The 15,678-nt window shown below is 40.2% G+C and overlaps 1 protein-coding gene across 3 annotated transcripts in view; it reads left to right on the forward strand.

Annotated features, from left to right (window-relative positions):
* STXBP5L (syntaxin binding protein 5L) overlaps positions 1-15,678 on the forward strand; it is a 433,225-nt gene that overhangs the window by 342,424 nt on the left and 75,123 nt on the right. Inside the window, exons 19-20 of one of the 3 annotated variants that reach the window (XM_077807341.1) lie at positions 1,988-2,128; positions 10,779-10,792. In XM_077807341.1, the coding sequence (XP_077663467.1) occupies positions 1,988-2,128; positions 10,779-10,792 (155 nt within the window). Of the gene's footprint in view, positions 1-1,987; positions 2,140-3,818; positions 3,891-10,778; positions 10,793-15,678 lie in introns of all 3 variants that reach the window. The other 2 variants (XM_077807339.1, XM_077807340.1) reach the window with 2 other exon arrangements.

Genomic DNA, 15,678 nt, shown 5'->3' on the forward strand with positions numbered 1-15,678 from the left:
GATGGGGGACAAGACCTGGGTGAAGACCAAGACACAGGGGACAGGTGCGGTGGTCGCAATGTCCGCTCTGCTGACTTCCCTGGATGTGGCAGACTTGGCTGCCAAATTCATGGTGATGGCAGTAACCATCAGTTGCTTGTTATGCCTCCTGTTATCGGGGATCCCTGTAGAAGTACAACAGATTTTTGAAGCTCTCCCCTTCAGGGGCTGTGCCTTATTCTTCTGGAAGATGGATGAAGCACGGCATATGTTAAAAGATTCTAGGCCAGTGTTGACATCCCTGCCCCTATATACACCAGACCCCAAAAGAACAAAATTTTGACCCGTGTTTCAACCAAGGCAGCAGTATTATATGCCTAGACAAGCAGATCAGTCTAGGCAAAAACAGAAGCAAGGAGGGAGGAGTCCCCAACCACCCGCTGCCGCCACTTCATCCAGGCAGCTGCATGTCTCAAAGCAGCCTATTCGGGTCTCTTCCCAGCTGTTTATCTCCTATGCAGAAGAAAGGGATGGCATCCTGTAACATTGCAGTGGCTTTCCAAGTGGATCACCAGCTGTATTGTCATATATTACAAGATCAAGGGCATCATGCCTCATGAAAATCTCTGTGCAGTCAACCAGAGCACACACAACCTCCACAGTGGTTGTGAGAAACATCCTTCTTATAGATCTCTGGAGGGTGGCAAAATGGTCTTCAGTCCACACTTTTGCTAGATGCAATTAGTGTATTTACCACATCAAGAGAAGACACGAATTTGGGGAAAGCAGTCCTGCAGTCCTTCATCCGATGAGATTCCTAGCCCTTCTCCAGCGGAAACTGCTTGGAAGACACCTAGTATAATGGACATATGCAGTAACACAAAGAAAAATGTTTACTCTCCTCTCATAACTGCTGTTCCTTGAGATGTGTTGCATATGTCTATTACACGACCCACCCTCCTTCCCCAGTACATCAGAGCCTGTCATCTAAGAATCCAGTACGAAGCTCTTGGCGTGGAGCATCAAGAACAGCAAGGTGCAGGAGTGGCCTCCCCTGTGGGTACTGCTAAGGAAAACTCGCCAACACTGGTGCACAGTGTGTTCACACACTTAGTATGATGGCATACACAACACATCTCAAAGAATAACAGCTGTCTGAGGTGAGAAACCATTTATTCTAGTGAATATGTTTGTTGTAGTGATTCCACTTCTCCCATACTACCATTCTCCCATCTATATTGCTTTTCTAATATATATTAAACATTTACTATAAGATTTATGGACCTGTTTTCAAAGGAGCCAGATGAAATCAGGCACTCAACTCCGATTGAATTTTGGTGGGAATTGAACACCTAAATCCCTTGTGCTGCTTTGAAAATCATGGCCTTAGTCATTTTTTAAATAACAATATGAAACTCAGCTATATATTCCTCCTCTGACTGACTGACTTTTTGCTTTTGTCGTTCCTGGTAGCTGTAGCTCTATGGTTGCTGTGTGGAATCTTGTTTTGTACAGTGGGAGAAAAGAAAGGACAAAAAAAATTATAGTACATGTACACAAAAGACCAGATTTCACGGGGGAGACCAGATTTCACGGTCTCTGACACTTTTTTGTACGTCCATGAATTTGGTAGGGCGCTAGTTATATATAATGTAAGATTTGTGCACTTAATTGTCATTATCTACCACATGGTTGTAATTACTACAGATATATTGTTCCATACAGCAATGTTTAGATATTATTACAACAATAAAACATGCAAAGTGAGTGTTCATTAAGGTAAACTATATCTGTTTTGAATGTTAATTACAGCATTTTAGGACAAAAGTTTGTTTGAATTCAGAATTATAAAACCATTTATAATTACAATTAAAAACTTAAGCTTTGAAAATAAGGTCTTAGAAAATTATTGCAAATTCACAGTAGTAGCTGTTTTAAATGATATTTCTATTAATTATACCATATAATGCGAGAGTATAATGCCTTTGAGGAACATTTCTTTTCTCAGAGTTGCATTTGGGAACTGCAATGGTTTGGCTGTTGTGGATTTTATGCAGAAGACAGTATTGCTGAGCATGGGAACCATTGACCTATACGGATCAAGTGATCCATACCAGCGTCAGCCCCGTTCTCCACGCAAAAACAAGCAGTTCACTGCAGGTAGGAGATAAAACACAGTTGTTTTGAACCCGACTCATTCTTTGTTTTCTTGCTTGCGGCTTTTTATAGTGCTTTTGAAATGCATGATTATCTGCCAGCCAGTGGAATTTATAGAAGCACATGAGAGAAATCTGACTGCTCCTTAGGTATTGAAACTTCCTCAAATGCAAAGCATTATATCTGAAGCTTAATTGTTTGGGATGGTGGTCAGCAAGTAATCTCCCTAACTGAGGCCCCAAGTAATTGTAAGGAGTAGAAAAACTGATTGTCTTAATGCTAGCTAGCTCATGATGTGCACAGTCAATATGCTGCTTTTTTTTCCAGTTGCCAAATGCTTCAGACAGATAAGCAAGATTTCACTTTAAAGCAACATGTATCCTCTGCCAAATCACATGCTTTTGTCTTTTAATAAATCTTTATGGTCGAAGAACTAACTGAAAAAACACATCCCAGGGACATCTTCATTAAGTAGCTGAAGCAGCTTAAGACAGGAAGTAGACATTTTTATTCTCCTCCATTGGATATAGTAACTAGAGCGCTTGATAGAAGCTCATTAAATCTGTCTTTGCAATTTTTTTAAATTTGATGTCAAGAAGCATATGACAGACTTCATTAAGTGTTGCATAGTGGAATTAAGTTTCCACCAATACAATTACACTTTGCCTTATGTTTCTGTTAATATAAAGTTTCCATTTGTGTCAGAAAATTAGTAAAATGAGTACTTTATATTTGTGTAAAATATTTTTGTCTGTATGTTTCATTTTTACACAATTAAAACAGACACAGTTATGACATTTTAAAGTTTGGTTACAAAGCAATTGGGATGAAAACTTCAGGGTTTATAATCTAGTCATGAATTTTGAAAAATGTAAATTGTAGTGTACTATTAATTTATGACAACTATATGTTCATCAATATGTCCTGCACTAAGGCACCCAGTCATGTTCTCATTGGAATCAGTGGGAGTTTTGCCACTGACTTTGGTGTAAGAAAGATTGGACTCTAAATTATTAAAACTTAAAGAAACCTCCATGTTCTACTTTTGTCCCTGAAATACTGTTTATTTTACATTTTACAAATATCTAACCCCATCAGGTTCAATTCTCAGCTATGCCAAGTGTAAACACGATGTAAACTTGCCACAGCTTATGAGAGCAACTCCTGGTCTGGCTGGGGCCACAGCAACCCCCACATAACTTTGCTGCTCTTTTAACCACGCTTCAACCAGACACTGCAGCAACTGCACAGGAGGGGGACCATGGGTGATGTAGGGCTAGCTGGGCTAGCTTTGTGCCACCTGAGGATTCCCTTGTGTCAGGCAGAATCTTTGGCTGTCGCTTTAGGGCAACATTCCAGCTGTTTTGTGCAGCTGATAATTGAGCCCATCTTGTATAAATACCTACTGAAAATAACAATCTTTTTTAGACCACTCATCAAAATTATGCATCTGAATAAAACCTCAGCTGCTTTCTCACCATCCATCCCACACCCTTTACTTTTCTGGATTATTATTTTCCTTGTTATATCTTCTGACCAGAGGGTAAACATCTGCTGAAATTTCTTCACCTTGGCTGTTCTAGATGCTGGATATGGTATCACATCCTTTCACTTTAGACTGTTTTTTTTTTCTCTTTTTCCTCTGCCTGCTGCTGATGCTGGTGTACTGGCATGTTCCAAAGACAACTTTTGCATGCGTGGCCTGTCTAACTTTTATCCTGATTTAACGAAACGGATCCGTACTTCCTATCAGAGTAAGTTCTATAAAGGTTAGGCAAACAGCTTTATCACAATCACAATATGCCGGACTTAAACCCATATGTTTGTGCTCCGTAATGTGTTTCTTTAAACACATTCAGCATGCATGCAAATTTTTTAAATTTTCTTTTACAAGAAATGTAAACCATGATGAGTGCTGACAATTGTTTTCATTACACCAACATTTCAGGTCTGTTTCTGGTGCCAGTGAAGTCAATGACAAAACTCTCATTGACTTACCATGGGGTTGGGCCTTAAAATGGATTATTCAGCAATGTTAACTTCCTGATGATCATTAACATCCATTGTTATTGTGTTAATTTTAACGTGTATCTACTTATGTGAACAGGTTTCAGAGTAGCAGTCGTGTTAGTCTGTATTCTCAAAAAGAAAAGGAGTACTTGTGGCACCTTAGAGACTAACAAATTTATTTGAGCATAATAAGGTCTGTAATCGTGAGCTACAGCTCACTTCATCGGATGCATTCAGTGGAAAATACAGTGTGGAGATTTATATACATAGAGAACATGAAACAATGGGTGTTACCATACACACTGTAACCAGAGTGATCACTTAAGGTGAGCTATTACCAGCAGCAGAGCAGGGTGGAAAAAACCTTTTGTAGTGATAATCAAGGTGGGCCATTTCCAGCAGTTGACAAGAACGTTTGAGGAACAGTGTGGGGGTAGATGACCCATCTACTCCCAGTCTCTTCACGCCAGTTGGAGAACACTTCAATCTCTCTGGTCACTTGATTACAGACCTAAAAGTGGCAACAAAAAAACTTCAAAAACAGACTCCAACGAGAGACTGCTGAATTGGAATTAATTTGCAAACTGGATACAATTAACTTAGGCTTGAATAGAGACTGGGAGTGGATGGGTCATTACACAAAGTAAAACTATTTCCCCATGTTTATTCCGCACCCCCCACCCCCCACTGTTCCTCAGACATTCTTGTCAACTGCTGGAAATGGCCCACCTTGATTATCACTACAAAAGGTTTCCCCCTCCGCCCCCCCGCCCCGCTCTCCTGCTGGTAATAGCTCACATTAAGTGATCACTCTGGTTACAGTGTGTATGGTAACACCCATTGTTTCATGTTCTTTATGTATATAAATCTCTCCACTGTATTTTCCACTGAATGTATCCGATGAAGTGAGCTGTAGCTCCCGAAAGCTTATGCTCAAATAAATGTGTTAGTCTCTAAGGTGCCACAAGTACTCCTTTTCTTTTTACTTATGTGAAGAATCTCTTATTTTTAGATGGTGCTGCCCCAGTGTAGTTGTAAATAAATTAACTATTCTACTGTTTTAGAACACCAGTGTGGTCTACAGAACTAAGCAATGGTGTGGGAGCCAGGAATATGAAGTTCTGAGCCTGGCTCTGTACTTGGTTTACTGTGTGGCTGTGGGCAAATGAGCCCACCTGTCTGAGTCTTGGTTTCCACATGTGTGAAATAGGTATTATAATACTTACGTATCTCAAAGGAGGGTTGTGAGGATTAGTTAGTTAATATTTGTAATATGCTTTCAAGATGTAAAGTGGAGTATAAATTCTAATTACTGTTTTATACACAGTGTGTGATGCACTAGGCTATAATTCATTTTGCAGAAATGACTTATGAGGCCCTGCTGTGTGCTTCATAGGGTACATCTGCTTTTCAAGCTGGACGTGTAATTTCCAGCTTAAGAAGACATACCCACACTACTTCTGATGGAGTTAGCTTGCTAAAAATAGAATGTAGCTGCCACCGTGCGAGCGTCAGGAGGTGCTAGCCACCCTGAGTGCATACCTAACATCTTGGACAGGTACATACTCAGGTCAGCTAGCCCCTCCAGCTGCTTGCATCACCTTGGTTACGCTCTGTTTTTAGCTCTCTGGCTCAATCACAGCTGGCACGGATATGTTTTCCCTAGAGCTGGAAGTTACACCGTCCAGTTCAAAGTGTGAACATACCCTTAATGAACTGGCCTCTTGCTCAACTCTTTTTAAACCAGTTTTCATAGAAGAACTGGATAGGCCAATTAAGCTAAGTACTCAAGGAGGGCAAGATCATTAATGGGGAACAGTGGCTTGATAGCCTACTGCAAAGTATTTGTACATAATGCCATTAAAATGTGGTTCTGTGCTTACACTAGATTCCAGTGTACAATATTTATCCCACCCGTAGCAATGCATTTTGTACTGAAAGTGGGTAAAATGTTTGAAGCTTTTAAAAATGTGAACCATTTGTTCACTAAATGTGAGGCCAGTCATAAATCTGGTAACCTGTTTAAAGGAATGTGATTTGTTAAAGGAATAACGCCTATGACATAGAATGTTTTAAAACATAATTGCCCAATTCCTGCTAATTTTATTTGATTTATAACTGGAAGATGGAGAAACAAGCTGCTACCACAATTTTTTAAAGTATGTATTGTCTGCTTTCCAGCTTCAATACCTAAATCAGAAAAGGCCTCCCTAAAGTCACTCAGGTATCTGGCTGAAAGCTCCCTCCATCATCTGCCTTCTCTGTTTCCTCAGGAATTTTATTTTGTTCATTATTTAACATTTATATTGCAGTATGTGCTGTACAAACATAATAAATGACAGTCCCTGACCCAAAATTGCTTTCAGCCTAAAAGACAAGACATAACAGGTGGGTGAAACAAAGCAGTTGGCAAGGATTGGGAGGGAGAGATGGTGTCACAAAGAAATATAATAGAACGTGCCAGTTTTTAGCTGATCAGTAGTAATGATCACAGCTTTCCACTTGCCTAGCTAATCTCAGGTTCTACTTTACAGTACACCTTACAGAAGAGGTGAGTTTTCAGGAGGATATGGCAATAGCTTTACAAATTTTGATGGGAAGTTTTCCCTACTCATAAGTGGTAGCAAAAGAGAAAGCACAAAAGTGTTTGTTGGAGAACCAGAGAATTGGGAAATTGAGGCTGGCATCATTGGCAGAGCACAGGTGGGAGTCAACCTTGTGGTAGGTTGAGGCCTGAACAGTGGAGACCTTTGTGAGGACAAGGAGAGCTAATGGAAGGACTTAAAGAGGGTATTGACATAATCAGAACAATGAACCAAGAAGCTGATCTTAGAAGTAGTGATTTGAATGGATTTGAGAAAGGCAAGCTTGCAGGCATTGTGGCCAGAAAGGAAGAGATTACAGTAGTCAAGGAGCATGATGATCTGTGCTGGAGAAGAGTTTTGGCAGAGAGGAGAGAGAAGAATGGTTGGATTGGTTGGATTCTTGGAAAAGATGTGCATCAAGAAGGATCCAGATTTATATGCAACCTGATCTGAAAATCCATGAGGAGATCCAAAAAGACAGAGATTTTAATTTGGATGGAGGGAGGTAAGTCCAGAGTGGAGAGGCAAATTTGTGAGTCATCAGCATAAAGACGGTATTCAAAAGCACCCAGAGACAGGGTATAGAGAGAGAAGTGAAAAGGGCCAAGGTAGCCTTCAGTGACCCCCACCAAAAGAGGAAAAGGGAAAGAAGATGACCCACCAAGATGGACACTGAAGGAGATATCCAAGAGGTCAGAGGAAAACCAGGAGAGGACAGAGTCACAGAAACCTAGAGATAACAGGATTTCAAAAGGTTAGCATTGTCAAAGACAGTTGATAAGTCAAGGAGGATGAGGGTGGAGTAGCAGCCTTCATATTTGGCCAAAGAGAGGTCATTGGAGAGTTTGATGAGTGCCATTTCAGTAGACTGTAGGGGGTGGAAACCAGAGTGAAAGGCACCTAGAATGGACTTGGAGAAGAGGAATTTCAGACAGCCGTTGTAGACAGCAAACTCAGTGGGTTTGGAGATGAAGGGGGAAGGGACATGGGGTGATAAATTTGAAGGGGAAGTGGAATCAAGTCTGGGCTCTTTTTATAGAGAGACCAAAACATATTTATATTGTATGTGGAAGGAACCTGAGGAGAGTAAGAGGTTGAGGAGAAGAGTGAGGACTGGTGTGAGGGTGACTTTGACTCTGCTTCCAACCCATTGTGTTTTCATTGCAACTGCTGGCAGCCATGTTCCTTTGTAACGAGTGTCACAGTTTCAGAGTAACTGCATCTGTTTCCCTTCCATGGTTCACTCCAGGAGTGCCCAGTCAGGTCTCAGATCTCCAGCTATCACCTGTCTCTGAGCAAGGACCCTGTCCCACTCCCTTCTGACTAGGAGTTTTAAGGCCGCACAGCCCCCTGCCACACACAGGGATATCTCCAGTAAGCCAATCTGCCTAATGGCATTTGCTTGCACTGTGCTTTCTCTCCAAAGGCTGTGAACAGTGCATTGCCAGCAGTTACAGAGAAAACATAATAAAAACAATAAACAGATTTAAACATACACTAAACATAACAGGAGTCACCAATCTGTCTGATGGGGCCCTAGTAGGCCATAAACTTTTGCAAGGGTTGGGTCCCCCTTGGACAGAAGGTCCTGTTCACTTGCTGTGGATAAATTGGAAAGAGTCCAGCGAAGGGCAACAAAAATGATTAGGGGTCTGGAACACATGACTTATGAGGAGAGGCTGAGGGAACTGGGATTGTTTAGTCTGCAGAAGAGAAGAATGAGGGGGGATTTGATAGCTGCTTTCAACTACCTGAGAGGTGGTTCCAGAGAGGATGGTTCTAGACTATTCTCAGTGGTAGAAGAGGACAGGACAAGGAGTAATGGTCTCAAGTTGCAGTGGGGGAGGTTTAGGTTGGATATTAGGAAAAACTTTTTCACTAGGAGGGTGGTGAAACACTGGAATGCATTGCCTAGGGAGGTGGTGGAATCTCCTTCCTTAGAAGTTTTTAAGGTCAGGCTTGACAAAGCCCTGGCTGGGATGATTTAATTGGGGATTGGTCCTGCTTTTGAGCAGGGGGTTGGACTAGATGACCTCCTGAGGTCCCTTCCAACCCTGATATTCTATGATTCTATGATCAGACAGAAGTTCCAAAGTCAGTTTAAATGCAGCCAAAAGCTCATTCTTTGTTGGTCACTGGAAAATCCAGTTTAAAGTAGTATATTCAAGCCTCCCCAGGGGTGGTACCTATCTGGAGATGTTTACAACCCATGTGACTCACCTTAATCACCCCCTTCCCCCTCCCCCCACACACACTGTTTTTGGTTTCTGCAGGAGTTGCAGTAATCCTCCTCCCAGAGTTGCATACAATCTAGATACCAGGACATAAATATAAAACACATGCATTAACCCAGAGTAAAGTGACACAGCCTCACCAATAGAATATCAGAGAACTCACCATACGGGAAGAGAAATCCAGTCTCTTTTAGACCATCTTATAAGACACAGCCTGAGGAAATAGACAGGCTTTGCAAAGTGTCCAGAAGCTCAACAGATGAGGGTATCATTGATCCACTGGAAAAAGCAGATTTCAGAATCAGGGACGTTTCACTGAGCACTCTAAGTACTCAGCCTCCAGACATACCAATTTAGAGATCATCAGCAAGTGTCCCAACAAAAAGAAAAAAGGATTGGAGACCCAAATTTTAAGGGTCATTATAGAATAATAATCAACCCCTTGAATTGCACCTGGAAATAATACTCCCTCCTCACCACATAATGATATTGTGAAAATAAATCAACGTTTGTGAAGCACCCAGATACTAGACTGATGAGAACCATATAAAAGCCCTGGAGGAAATTAATCATTCTGTTTTTTGAGCCTGATTTGAATAGTGTGCAGTAAATCAGGATAAAACAAAATATTGAATGGATTCTCATTAAGTGAGCACCAGCCATTCTGTACACTAAAAGAGGCAGGGTCCTGTGACAAAAATAGCGTGTGATCATGTAATTAGAGCCTGTATAGAATCAGGTGGCAGCCAGTATCAAGTGGAGTGCCCCAGGGGTCGGTCCTGGGGCCGGTTTTGTTCAATATCTTCATAAATGATCTGGAGGATGATATGGATTGCATCCTCAGCAAGTTTGCAGATGACACTAAACTGGGAGGAGAGGTAGATACGCTGGAGGGCAGGGATAGGATACAGAGGGACCTAGACAAATTGGAGGATTGGGCCAAAAGAAATCTGATGAGGTTCAACAAGGACAAGTGCAGAGTCCTGCACTTAGGACGGAAGAATCCCATGCACCGTTACAGACGAGGGACCGAATGGCTCGGCAGCAGTTCTGCAGAGAAGGACCTAGGGATTACAGTGGACGAGAAGTTGGATATGAGTCAACAGTGTGCCCTTGTTGCCAAGAAGGCCAATGGCATTTTGGGATGTATAAGTAGGGGCATTGCCAGCAGATCGAGGGACGTGATCATTCCCCTCTATTCGACATTGGTGAGGCCTCATCTGGAGTACTATGTCCAGTTTTGGGCCCCACACTACAAGAAGGATGTGGAAAAATTGGAAAGAGTCCAACGGAGGGCAACAAAAATGATTAGGGGACTGGAACACATGACCTATGAGGAGAGGCTGAGGGAACTGGGGATGTTTACTCTTCAGAAGAGAAGAATGAGGGGGGATTTGATAGCTGCTTTCAACTACCTGAAAGGGGATTCCAAAGAGGATGGCTCTAGACTGTTCTCAGTGGTAGCAGATGACAGAACAAGGAGTAATGGTCTCAAGTTGCAGTGGGGGAGATTTAGGTTGGATATTAGGAAAAACTTTTTCACTAGGAGGGTGGTGAAACACTGGAATGCGTTACCTACGGAGGTGGTGGAATCTCCTTCCCTAGAAGTTTTTAAGGTCAGGCTTGACAAAGCCCTGGCTGGGATGATTTAGTCGGGGATCGGTCCTGCTTTGAGCAGGAGGTTGGACTAGATGACCTCCTGAGGTCCCTTCCAACCCTGATATTCTATGATTCTATGATAGAACTGGAAGGGACCTCGAGAGGTCATCTAGTCCAGTCCCCTGCACTCAAGGCAGGACTAAGTATTATCAAGACCATCCCCGACAGGTGTTTGTCCAACCTGCTCTTAAAAATCCCCAATAATGGAGATTCCACAACCTCCCTAGGCAATTTATTGCAATGCTTAACCACTCTGACAGTTAGGAATTTTTTCCTAATGTCCAACCTAAACCGCCCTTGCTGCAATTTTAGCCCATTGCTTCTTGTCCTATCCTCAGTGGTTAAGGAGAACAATTTGTCTCCTCCTCCTTGTAACAACCTTTTATGTACTTGAAAACTGTTATCATGTCCCCTCTCAGTCTTCTCTTCTCCAGACTAAACAAACCCAATTTTTTCAATCTTCCCTCATAGGTTATGTTTTCTAGACCTTTAATAATTTTTGTTGCTCTTCTCTGGACTTTCTCCAATTTGTCCACATCTTTCCTGAAATGTGGCATCCAGAACTGGACACAGTACTCCACTTGAGGCCTAATCAACGCGGAGTAGAGCGGAAGAATTACTTCTCGTGTCTTGCTTACAATACTCCTGCTAAATACATCCCAGAATGATGTTTGCTTTTTTTGCAACAGTGTTACACTGTTGACTCATATTTAGCTTGTGATCCACTATGACCCCCAGATCCCTTTCCGCAGTACTCCTTCCTAGGAAGTCATTTCCCATTTTGTATGTGTGCATCTGATTGTTCCTTCCTAAGTGGAGGACTTTGCATTTGTCCTTATTGAATTTCATCCTATTTACTTCAGACCATGTCTCCAGTTTGTCCAGATCATTTTGAATTTTAATCCTATCCTCCAAAGGACTTGCAACCCCTCCCAGCTTGATATCATCTGCAAACTTATCATAATTCATACTTACAAGGGGCAAATTAAGCTGCACAGGGAAACATAATTCTGGCATTTCCTAACTTTGGAGGGCTTGACTTTGCAACCTTAAAAGCGTTCTTTTAATGTAGGGTGGGTTTTTTTTTAGTGTAATATTTATAGTATAGAGACCCCCCCACCCCCTTACAAGTGTGTCATCCCGGTCTTTTGCTTTTGAAAAGGGATACCTTTCCTTAACATTCAGATGCAGTTTACAACTTATGACTTAATCATCAGTGGTTATCAACTTTAGATAACCTTGCTCTGGTATATTTTTTTAGTGTGTAATATGTGAGTTAACTTCTTAGTAATTTATCCATTCACACCTTTTTTACCTGAATATCAATTTTATAGTGGAAGGATATGCACCATCTTAACACTGAATTACTTTATACATCAGGCATACACTGGTAAATAAGTCATGAGTATAAAACGTAGGTAAAAATGTTGAAAGTCCTTTCATTTCCCCACTGAAACAAGTAAATACTACTATTGTTCCTGGATATCAAAATATATATAGTAATCCATAAATCAGGAGAATATTTACATTTACATTTACACGGATAAGCACTCACGTCGTTACCTAACTCTGCACTTTATGCTTATTCATTACAATATATTTACAAGATTACCTCCTATTTCATAAATACACTGCAATATAGAATATTTCTACATTGAATAAAGATATCATCTTGTAACTATTTTCAATTTTTATACTTTATCTTAATTTCAGTGCTACAACAGTCCAATATGTCTTTATTGACATAGAATAAAATTTTCCAAAGCACCTACGTGCTTTTCTTTTCTCCTAAGTTATTTAGGAGCCAATGTCCCACTGAAAATCATTGGATTTTGCTTCTTAAATAACTTAGGCATTTTTTAAAATTCCACTCAGACTTTATTCTGTAATAAGTTCTTTTCTCCCTAAGGTATATATTTTAATGATTTTTGTCTTCCCCTGTGTATTCTACATTTTCTTTTCAACCACCAGTGCAGTCTTCTTTTGGTGCAATTCAGAGCATGAGCAAGTTGATGGCAAAGCTAAAATATCTGTTACTGTTGATGATCTGTATATGCTAGCAAATATTAACTGTTTCCCTATTTTATAATTAATATATTGCTGTTTGTATAAGAACCATATCCAGTGTAATTAATATATTGTTACAAGATGCTATACATGTGTGCCTAATATGAATAATTGTACACTGAAACTTTATACAGTTTTAAATATATTCAAATATATTACATTTTAAAGTATATTAACAGCACATCATAATGTCTACACACCAGCGAGAAAAGGTTAAGAGTTTTTATTTTTTAAGACAAAAAGCATTTTTTAAAGGAGCTTTGCACTTCCAGGTCTTTCAACAAAGTGGCAATAATGTGGAATGATTTGACTAGACAACATTGTTTCACACACCTTAGAAAGCCCACAGAAAGGAATCCTGCTCTGTGACTCAGGAGCTACGCAGCTGAGGAAGGTGGAAAGCACCTTTCCCAGATGCATAACTCCTAAGGTCCATCAGAGTGGTCCTCTTTCCAGCAAATCTTACAAAGTGCACAGCAGCTAATCCTAGCCCCTTCAAACTTTCAATAAACTCTTTGGGGAAGGAACCCTCTTTTTGTTATGTTTGTACAATGCCTAGCAGTGTGGGGCAGGGACCTCTAAGTGCTACCACAATACATATGATAAATAATTAGCTGTTAGCCATGTATGTAAACACAGCACAAACTTTCACTCATCCTTAGCTATATGCAGTACAGACAAAAAATCTGGTACACAATGTGCTGTGCACTTTCACAAGATCATAACTTGGTAAAATCAAAATTACCTAAAACATTAAAAAGCACATCTTCTCAAAGATGGAGGGAAGGAAGGGGTTTTTTTTTTTCATTCTACTTGAACTCAAAATTTGCTGAATAATTTCTTCTCAAGTTTTCCAAAAATTTCAGCTCTGGGCAGAGATTGAGCCTCAGAAATTTCTATGTGAAAATTAAAAATTTCAGAAAAAGTTCTCAACAACTGACATCAGGACCTTAGTTTGGAACAGAAATGTAACCATGATTGTAATGGTCACTGTTATTCCTTCTATAATGTAATTTTAGTGTCTATTCTCCTGAGATTTCCTAAAGAAAGGTGGTTCAGAGAGGGGTGACAAGGAAGACTAAGTACAAAGACAAACTCTCATAAGAAGAGACTTTAAAATTTTTTTAACTGTTTACTTTAAAAAGGAGGCAAAAAGAGAGGGGACATGATAATATATATGTAGAAGATAATGAATGGTATTGAGAAGGCAGGTATGGAGTTATGATGTTCTTATCATACAACAGAAGAACAAGGGGATACTCAATAAAACTGAAAGGTAGCAAATTCAAAACTGATAAAAGGAAATACTTTTTCAATCGAGGTATAATTAGACTGTGGAACTCATTGCTACATGATGTAATGAGGTCAAGAATTTACTAGGATTCAAAGAGCGATTGGATCATTCTATCAGAGTTATAATAGTTTATGCAAAAAGGACTTTGGAAGCAAAAAAATGTCATGCTTCAGCACTTAAACCAGTCTCTAACCAGTGAAGATTAGAATAAGACCTTCATGCAGAGCAAATTAACCCACAGCTGTCTGCTATAGGGTTTTTTGCATCTTTCTCTGAAGCATCTGGTGCTGGTCATTGTCAGAGACAAGATTCTGGACTGGATGGACCACGGGTCTGATCCATTATGGCAATTCCTATGTTTCTACATTATAGAACACCATATTTTTGTTGTAGGTTGGCACAATGGTGATAAAGATAAGGGAACAGTTACAATCTAATTATATTTGCTTTGTAAGTTTTTCAGAATGGTAACGTGTGTTAATGTGTTTTGGTGTGTTTCCTTTATTTTTAGTGGCTGTATTGTTTACACTAACACTGACTTTCATATAAAATGTGTAATACTCAGTAACAAAATCTCATATTGATATGTCACCAACTGTACAAGATTTAGCAAACTTACCATAAACACAAGTGAATCACAACAGAATGATATTCTTACAACTTGAACAGTTGCAAATACTGGTATTGTCAGAGGGCTTTTATGGGGATTTTTACTTTACTTATCTAAAGCCTTTTGGAGTAGATGTAAACCATTCTCTGAATTATGTCTCTTAAAGGCCTTTAATAAATCTGATGTTACTAAGCAACTACAAGTGTTGTATGTTAGTGTCACAGTAATAGGGCTAACTACATCTCTGTCCCCTTCCTGGTTTCTCTGAGCACACATCCTCATGTGTTTGGCCTCATGCTTTTACATCTCTTTTGGCAGAATTTTGCAAATCTCCCACTCTTAGATTGGGCCCTGGATTGCAGTACCCTGTATATCCACCAACTTTACCCTGCAGGTCTGTCTGCATTCAAGCACCTGCCGTTCTTTCTTTTGAGACCTATGCTCCGTGGTACATAATTGACCAAACAACCTCCTTAAAAACCAAAGCATTGCTTATTTTGTTGTAAGAACAAAGCTTTTAGAGAAAAAGGATTTTGAAGCAACAAACAGTCTAAACAATTGTCTATATTAGCTAGAGCCCTGCCATCCTGTGATGGAGACATGAGCAGGCCTAGCTTCTCCTGAGCTTGTGGGCCTTGATTCTTCAGGTCAAAATCAGTCCTCAGCAGGAGACAGAGGCAAACTCATCAAAGCTAATAGTTCTAGCATTGTCCCTTAACCACTGTTAAGTGTTTACTAAGGTGGCTGTCTTAAGCTATTCTTTTTCTTCCTGCCTGTATTCCCATACAGCTCTCTAATAAATTACACAATAGAGTCATACAGCAAACATCCCAATAATCAGGCCAACGTACAACATTCATAAATTATCACAAAGCAGCTTCACATTTGTCACAGTTAGGTACTGTTCAAGTACATTGGCTAGCTCTGTAGCTTATTAAATTGCAAAAATATCTTTGACTTGAAGTTAACTGGAGCTGCAGGTGTTCAGCACTTCCGAAAATCCGACCAATTTTATTTAGGAATGTAATTATGGATGTAGGACCCCAGCTTCAGTAACTCTGGTTTGAAAATGTTGGCCATAAT

This window comes from Eretmochelys imbricata, chromosome 1 (genome assembly GCF_965152235.1).
Source record: "Eretmochelys imbricata isolate rEreImb1 chromosome 1, rEreImb1.hap1, whole genome shotgun sequence".
Taxonomy (NCBI): Eukaryota; Metazoa; Chordata; order Testudines; family Cheloniidae; genus Eretmochelys; species Eretmochelys imbricata.